General features: G+C 37.5%; 1 protein-coding gene across 1 annotated transcript; it reads right to left on the reverse strand.

The window, feature by feature from the left end:
• Window positions 1-369: 369 nt before the first annotated feature.
• On the reverse strand, window positions 370-7,950 carry syngr3b (synaptogyrin 3b). Its single transcript, XM_051900197.1, has 4 exons — window positions 7,746-7,950; window positions 6,027-6,261; window positions 4,025-4,170; window positions 370-1,741 (listed from the first exon to the last, which is right to left on the reverse strand). Exons 1-4 carry the CDS (start codon window positions 7,845-7,847, stop codon window positions 1,523-1,525), a joined length of 702 nt encoding a protein of 233 aa, XP_051756157.1. The 5' UTR covers window positions 7,848-7,950; the 3' UTR covers window positions 370-1,522.
• Window positions 7,951-8,992: the final 1,042 nt, after the last annotated feature.

Below are 8,992 nucleotides of genomic sequence, written 5' to 3' on the forward strand. Positions count from 1 at the left end.
CGGCATGTTTTTGCTCACATCCAAATAGGGGCAAATTGGACGTTATAAATGATTTGTGGAGTATTTTGAGCTGAAACTTCACAGACACATTCTGGGGACACCAGAGACTTATATTACATCTTGTAAAAAGGGGCATAATAGGTCCCCTTTAACAACAACACTGGCCAAAATAACCTTTTCCCACATTCTCTCAGAATTACTTTAGAATTAAAGTGATTGTTCATGAAAATTCTCTTATTATTTACTCCCCATCATGTCATTCCAAACTTTATGCTGTTATTTTTTGCTGTGGAACAAAATTTTGTAATTTTTTTAAATGTATTTTGGGTTTGTAATGTCAGAAGGAACATGAATCACAGCACACAATCATGGCATCCAGCAGTCTGGTTCACTGTACTGGCTCATCTTTATTCAGGACCTCATGGTACTGTATATGTCACCTTAAAGACTTTGATAACCACTGTAACTTCTTCCATTAACAAAATATAACAGTTACCTCTCTGCTTCAGGGGGAATTTGTGGCATTTTATCATATCATGCAATTAGACAGAATTAGAGCAAGCACACACATTCCACCCACACACACACACTCACACACACACATATGGACAAGTATGCTTGTTAAAGTAAACAGTCTGTTCCAGTAATCTCAGTTATCTCATCTGGAATGTCTCCGACTGCTCCAAGAGTCCATCATCAAACACACACACACCGAGAGAGACTGAGACACACACTCATTTGCTCATTCTCTGACCATTTCTCGTTATTTCTCTCTCTCTCTCTTGATAGTGACATAAGTACTTTTAAAAATCAAAATTTGCTAATTCTTTCTTAACAAAAACATATTTTGACACAAATGACATGGACAGCACTGGTTTAACAGCAGTAAACATTGATGTGATGTATCGTTTGGTACAGTTGTCGATCAGCTAAGCCAAGATGCTATTTAATAATCAGAAACACAAAAATAATAAAAATAAGTATAATGTATTTTCTTTATCATACATAAAGGCGCACTAGGTATCTTGCAACTGGTAAAAAGTTTTACCTTTTATTATTTTTCATTATAATAATTTATATTATTTAAATATTATAATACATTTTCATTTTATAATCGGTCACAAATTATTTTTTACTATCGCAAAAGTGACCAAAAGCATTACTTAGTGCACCTTTAATTATTTTTCATTTCTTTAGATAAATAGTAATAATAATAAAATGCTTTACTAAATAAATTGCACATTGTGATTTTGACAATAATTCGTTGCTGACTGTAAATGTAAAACGTTTGGGTAGGCAATGACAATCAATGTCCCAAAACATCCACTTCTGCTCAAGTTAACGTGAGACTACATTATCATTTAATTCTGTATTATAGTGCGGACTACACAGGTGAGCATCATCCCCTCGCCACCTTGTTACTAAAATGCGATACGATACAATACATTTAGCTAACATTGACGGCAGTCTATACTCTGTCCTTTAGCGCTGCTATATTCCTTGTCTTCTGATTGGTTGTGGATTAAAACGCAGGCGGGATATTGTATCCGGGGGGGCGGGTCTCCACGGTCTCGATGAGTGGTGGACTCTGGTAAGCGTTGACGGGGATGGTAGTCTGACCGATTACATCATTGGAGGGGTACGGCTGCTTGGGTGCCTGACCGTCCACGGGCTCGGTGGAGAACAGTGTCATGTCTGTACCGAGCAGGAACCTCTGAACAGCACACACCGTAAGGCCCGCCTAGTCAAGATAAGCAGGATTATGCATATTAGTCTGATTAACATGTTAGTGAGAAAGATAACCAAGCTTTTGAGGTATCAAGCATAGTAGCAAGAGTTAGTTGGAATGCTTGAGTTAATCAAGTTTCAGTATAAACACAAAATAACAATGTTTTCTGACTAGATCTAGAAGAAGAAGTTCATTCTTAAAGGTGTAATGTGTAAAATTTGGGAGGATCTATTGACAGGAATGCAATATAATATACATAACTATGTTTTCAGTGGTGCATAAAGACCTTACATAATGAACTGTTATGTTACCTTAGAATGAGCCATTTCTATCTCATACTCCTTCCATGTCAATTCGCCATTATGCGCCGGTGTTGTGCCGAATTTCGACCTCCTGCCAGATTATTACCCCCCTAGTATTGGTAGGTTTAGGAGTAGGTGTTGGGTTAAGATTAGGCTATCAAGCAGCGACTTCAACAAGGGGGGTAATAATTTGGCAGGGGGTTGAAATTTGGCACAACACCTGCATGTTTCTACAGCAGCCCTCTACATAGCACATTTAGTCACTATGTTGTTCTTCTTCTAAATTGTTTGTGTTTTTAGAGGCAGCTTGCATTGTCACTACGCTGAATACGCACGAAGAAGAGAAGCTTGTTAGAAGTAAGAAGCTTCACACAGGCTACTCTCTTCTGTCTCAGACGATGACATCTTTGTCTTGTGTCGGCCAGACGGCCACCGTAGCTTCTCCGAAAGGGAGGGGTGCGAGGGGTGAGCGCCGTAAGTTGCAGTTTGTAACCTCACCACTAGATGCCGCTAAGATTTACACATTGCACCTTTAAGGCACATTCACTCCAAGAATGATAAGCATAAAGATAACTATAACAATAACTACATTAGTGTCCACACCAGCGGACAGTATCGTTCTGTTTATTACAAGCACGCGCTGCAGTTTTGTTGTCTGCCGCTTTAAATGCTCGAGCTCTTTAAAGCAGGATGGATTCTGATTGGCTGTCAGGGTGTTTTTTCATTCATCAGCTGGAAAGAAAATTGTTCTTAAAGTGATTCCAACGATATTGATCCTCTGTGTTGCTATCGTTATAGACTCTGCTATTCTTTTATATTTAGAACGATTTTTAGAACTATATCTTTAACGTTATCGTTATAGTTACTGTCCTTGGTGTGAATGGGCCTTTATAGCTGTCATTGACTTTAATCAAAGTAGACAATATATAGGATGGAAGTACAGCCTGTATTGTTGTGTACCTGGAAATCAGTCAGGTTTATTTAAAAAAGTTAAAAGGGGGGAAAAACACTTCAGGTAGGTTTATTAATTTTCGGAATGTTTTCAGCTTTTACAGCAATCATAATGTGTCATAAAGCATGCTATCGTCATACATTGATATACAGTGGCCAAATGTCTACATGTACACCACGGTTCAAATGTTTGGGGTGATTTTTTTTTTATGTTTTTGGTCTCTTATGCTCACCATGGCTGCATGTATTTGATCCAAAATTTTTAAAAAGTTATACTGTCAAATATTAGTACAATTTAAAATAACTGTTTTTTTTTTTTTTTGGTTTTTTATAGATTTTAAAATGTAATCTATTCCTGTAATGTCAAAGCTGAATTTTCAATAGCCATTACTCACATTCATCCTTTAGAAATCATTTTAATAGGCTTAGTTAGTGCTCAAGAAACTTTTCTTATTATATTATAATCTTAATGACTATATACACGTAGTTTAATAAAGTTTAATTACACTTATTTTACACTATTAATCGATTAATCATCATGTCTATCATTAAAATATATATGTATACAAATATGCTTATATTTATAAAACTAGGCATCATAATAATCAGTTCAATAACAATAACATCAGTTCAATAATATGAAATCTTTACAAATTTTAGTACTTGTTTCATTATTATACCAATATTTATGACACATTATTCTTGTTTTTTAAGCTTTGTAGATTTATAATGTTTGTTATAGATCTAAGTTATTATAGAGTGGATGCTTTGTATTAACCATATTGATAGCACTTTGTACTACCGTCAGACTAGCATAGTTTAGAGTGCACTTGAGAGTGAAACATGAAATCTACATCTACACTATTGAGAGAGTGTTAGTCTGTTTGGACAAAAGCCTCTGTTTATCCTCCATAAAGGCAATGTTCTTAAACCTGTGCACTGCTAGCAGACATAGATACGCCTGAAACACAAACACCAACATTGGCACTCAAATATGAACGTAGTTGTGACTGTATGTATCTGGGAGGGTGGGATGTCTTACCCAGGTAAGGATGGAAAAGAAAGAGAAGGCAATAGCTGCTCGTGCTGCGTCTGACGCCTGCTCCAGCGGCAGCTCTTTAGGGGACGTACGGCTCCACTGATTGGCCAAAAAGCAGAATCCTACAAACCAAAGGAACGTCCAAAATCCTAAAGAGAAGAGATGGGAAAATGTGTGTGGGAGAAATAACAAATATTGTCTTTAAAAAAATGATTTTTGATTTATTTATTTTTTTCTCAGGGGAACGCAAAACATTTTGAAAGCGAATGCAAAGTTTCTCGGGGGAACACAAACTCAAAGTTTCACATAAAAAAATTCAAAAAGCATATTTTAAATTTACTTTGAGTGGTCATCAGTGTATGAAGCCCCTAAATGGACATGGTGATGAAAAAATATGAGAAGGGAGGAAAAAAGTATGCAAACATTTTGAGAGCGAACGCAAAGTTTCTCTGGGAACGTAAAACATTTTAATAGCGAATGCAAAGTTTCTTAGGGGAACGCAAACATTTTGAGAGTGAACGCAAAGTTCCCTTTCGAATGGGAACTCTCACTGCTTCCCTATAGCGCCCTCTAGGGGACACAGCATCTCATTCAACTTCTCAGAGAACCATCATTACATGCATAACCTGAGACGTTCACTTTCGAATGGAAACCCATGCTGCGTCCCCTAGAGGGTGCTGTGGGGATGCAGCGTCTTGTTCCCCTTCTCAGGGAACCATGGTTATATGCGTAACCTGAGACGTTTCTCATTTTAAGAGCGAACGCAAAGTTTCTTGGGGGAATGCAAGTTTCTCGGGGAACTGCAAACATTTCGAGAACAAACGCAAAGTTTCTTGGGGGAATGCAAACATTTTGAAAGCAAACGCAAAGTTTCAAAGTTTCCTGGGGAAAACACAAAACATTTTGAGAGCGAACGCAATGTTTCTCAGGGGAACGCGAACATTTTAAAAATGAATGCAAAGTTTCTCAGGGGGACGCAAAACATTTTGAGAGAGAATGCAAAGATTCAAAGTTTCTCGGGAGAACGCAAACATTTTTATGCCACATCCACACAAAGCCAGAGCTTTCCCCATCCGATCTTTTTTTTTTCCTCGTTCAACCGTAAACACGGCGTCGTCTCAAGAAATAACTGCGTACACGCAAAACCACTGAAACCAAACAAAACGATGTAGTATACATGCCAGACCAGTATGTGGTGCTGTAATTCTGCCACAGAGATGGACTAAAAAAGGAGAAGAAGACTTGGAGCATGTGCACAAACCTTGCGATGACATCGTCATTTCACAAAATATACAGATTGGCTATACACATGAAAACGCAAGGGTGTCGTTTTCAGATTTATCCACTCTGGGACCCGGTTTCAAAAAATAGTGGTTTCAGGCTCCCAAATAGCCGGATCTGTCTGGACGAAACGCCGATACGATACAAATTTTTTACGTATACAACTAAACACGTCTCTGTGTGGACAGGCTCTGAGAGTGAACGCAAAGTTTCTGAGAGGAACCCAAACATTTTGAGAGCAAACGGAAAGTTTCTGAGGGGAATGCAAAACATTTGCGAGAGAACGCAAAAGCATTGACGTATAATTTCTCCTCCCATCTCAAATAGGTGCCTGTATCAGTGCCTGTAAATGTACAAGTAAATAAAAATCACTCACTGGATATTATTGTAACTGCATCAGAATAAACTAATTATCTTCAGACATAAAATCAAAGTGATTCATGACTGAATATTTGGTAACACTTAGGGTTCAATTCTCACTTTTACCTAGTTGCTTATTAGCTAGCATATTATTTGTATATTGGCTATTTATTAGTACATATTAATGCCTTATGCTGAATTACCTTATTCTACATCCCTTAATCCTACCCAATACCTAAACCTGAACACTACAGAAACCTTACTAACTATTAATAAGCAGTAAATTAGGAGTTTATTGAAGCAAAAGTTATAGTTAATAGTGAATATGTTTTTGCCATACTGAAGTGTAACCGAATATTTTTACCTGAAAAAACCATCTCCAACAGCACTGCTCTCTTTCTGTCTTTGACACTGCTGATCTGGGGAAAGTAGACGTCCAGGGCCAGAAAGAAGACGCTGGCTAAGAAAGCCACAATTCCTATAGTGATGCCATAGTTACAGGCGTCTGCGTTCTTATTAAAGACACAGTGAAGTCGCTCGCTGCCCATATTCGCATAGCCCTCATTTATTATAGAAGCAAAGACCACCATGGAGAAGATCTGGAGAGAGACAGTGAAAAAAAAGACATGAGTCACAAAAACAGGTCCATAAACTTCATCCTTGATGTTAAATTAATAAAACCCCTTCAATTATTTGCATTCTCAGAAGGCATCAAAGCTTTTCTTCTCTTATATTATACATGCTAAATGGAAGTGACACATCATTCTCTTTACCGATGCCGTACAGTGTTATGCATTTCCCCAGAAAGAATTTCATTTACACCTCAGGGAGAAAATGTGGCTAATTCACACTAATGCAACAGATCACACACTCAACCACACCAAAAAAGTGTGTGTGTGCTTGTGTTGGAGTAACAGTAAGAGAAAATCAGTAGCAATGCTCAGGAATCATGTGCTATTTTTGGCAATGAAACTCCATATACTGACGCATACATCACATCACGCAGTCGTCATAGAAACAGTTGCAGCTGCTTTGGTTATTGGCTGGCTGGATGAAACATTGTTAAAGGAAGAAGCAACATCCAACATGCCTCTAAACATGCCTCTAGGAAGCCCTTTTTTTGGTGTAACTAGTGTAGCCAGGTTGATTCAATCATTAAATAACATGCCTTGAATTAAATCAGTTTTAAAAAATGTTACAGTGTATGGAGTTTTTTTTTTTTTTAATTCAGAACACTCTCTTCATCTGCCCTTAGGTACAGATCTATTTAGGAACATATCTGTCATCCATGAAGTTAATACGGTTAGTTCATTATACTGTAAAAGGTCTCTGCCTTTAACAAAAGTTTCTGCCAAAACGATACAGTATATGTATATTTTCCTGTAATACAGCTTTGATAACTTGGTCTTAGTTACTACTATTAGCCTATAAAAAGAAAAAGAAAAAAAAATCATGTCTCTTAGAATTTAAATGCGATCTGGCATTAATATTTTGTGATTTTGTGTTTAAAAACAGTATGTAAAAACACTATTAGTCAGACCAATGACATGTAAATAAACCAAGTGGAAACAAGACATTTAAAGGTGAATCAATGACTTTACAGTTTGGTTGAGACATCAGCATATGCACAGTCTCTTCCTCTGAACTTTCATTTTATTTAATAAGATAGGCCTAGAATGAAGATCTTATGAGGTTTATCTGCAATCTTTTTCATGAAATATTAACTTATTTTTTATTAATCATATTATTATGAAAGTCGCATATTTATCACCAAATTTTAAGAGTGACCCAAATATTGCAACCAGTGGCACTACAGCCATTTAAAAAACTGCGCGCACGCAATGCGTGCGTCACTACCACAGCAACATCTGACGCGCGTTCACGTATAGAAGATAGCTTCCTAACACCCAATCATGAAATTACATAATTACAAACGCTCTTAAAGTAATGCAAATTGTCAAAATAATAAAAATATATAACGAGTGGTGGAAAATCAACCCGTTAAAATAATCGACCATTAAAAGCGGAACATAAACGGCAATGCATAACCTGCCAATCATAATACATAGCCTGTTGTTCTTACCCATGCCAGCACTCTTAGTATTGTCTGTGGTTGTTTGACGAACGTAAGCAGATCAAAGGCCGAACCGGCTCGGCCCGCACCAAACGAGCCCGCTCCATCCATCCTCCCAACAGTGTAGCGCGCTGACTGCTGCTGCTGCTGCTGTGCGATACTCTGCGGAAGAGGAGAGCTGAGCGCGTTCACGGGAGCCTGCCGTCACCGTGCACACCCATAGACGAGCGCGCGCATGGCAGTGTTAAATAATGGTGGGGATTTTGATTCATCTTGGTGACTCGATTCTTTTGAATCAGTTCACCGATAAGATTCAATAACCTGCGGTTTCCTGTATATCTTGATCGTTCGGCACTAGGTGGCAACACGGTGTACCGCGAGATCGATTGGATTCAAAAGAATATGGAGCCGTCTGCTCTCTAATCGCTCTCTCAGTACTTTGATGGTATTAATTTCTAAATTTACAACAAGTGTGAATCTTAAACTGTCTTTTCCATGCAACAGCTTGCATACAATATTCGAGCTGCTACTAACGCCTGTAACCATAGTGACAGCGACTAAAGTGCATAATCAAAGATGGCGTCTTCCACAAGTATCGACTCGACGTAATTAACGAACAGCAAGTTTGAACGTTTTTTTTTTTTTAAAGCTGAGTTGTGGGCAGCATTTTGGATCGCACAGGCCGCAAAACAAATGAAAGCAGCTCAGGTAAAAGACAGCGACTGTATCTAAAATCGTCAGATGTCATACAGTTCATATGTGACAGCCAGAACTGGGTAGTAACGGATTACATGTAATCTGGTTTACGTAATCAGATTCCAAAAATCAAGTACTTGTAATTAGAGTAAACTACTTTTTAAAATACTCGTAATCAGACTACAGTTACTTTTTTATAGATTACATGATTACATAGTATTTACACAATGGCAGTAAGTTCTTCACAATTCATTGATTCTCCTAATTTTTCATTTTTTTAACGTTTATATTTTTTTCATAATAAACCTGCCGTGTATACGTTCGTGATTCGAGTTTTTCCAGGGGAGGGGTCTGGAATCGTGCACAGAAAATAGCCACAACAAGAATATTTGTTTTTGTAATGTTTATGTTTTCTAAATTTACTTAATTTTAAGTAAATATGTTTTAAAATCATAAGATGTGATTTTGTTTTATTCAGTGTTACTATCAGCAAACACTAACAGGTACATTAGTGTTAGTATTTTGAAGTATTAACTGTCCATACATTGCACTTTAAAAAG

This window comes from Ctenopharyngodon idella, chromosome 1, assembly GCF_019924925.1.
Source record: "Ctenopharyngodon idella isolate HZGC_01 chromosome 1, HZGC01, whole genome shotgun sequence".
In the NCBI taxonomy this organism is placed as follows: domain Eukaryota; kingdom Metazoa; phylum Chordata; class Actinopteri; order Cypriniformes; family Xenocyprididae; genus Ctenopharyngodon; species Ctenopharyngodon idella.

What these genes read in the sequence shown, in the direction of transcription:
- syngr3b (XM_051900197.1), bottom strand. Translation starts at nt 7,847, where the DNA reads ATGGATGGAGCGGGCTCGTTTGGTGCGGGCCGAGCCGGTTCGGCCTTT. An exon ending in TACTAAGAGTGCTGGCATGG is followed by an intron (nt 6,262 to 7,745) that starts GTAAGAACAACA and finishes GTCTCTCTCCAG; the next exon opens with ATCTTCTCCATGGTGGTCTT. An exon ending in GTTGGAGATGGTTTTTTCAG is followed by an intron (nt 4,171 to 6,026) that starts GTAAAAATATTC and finishes TCTTCTCTTTAG; the next exon opens with GATTTTGGACGTTCCTTTGG.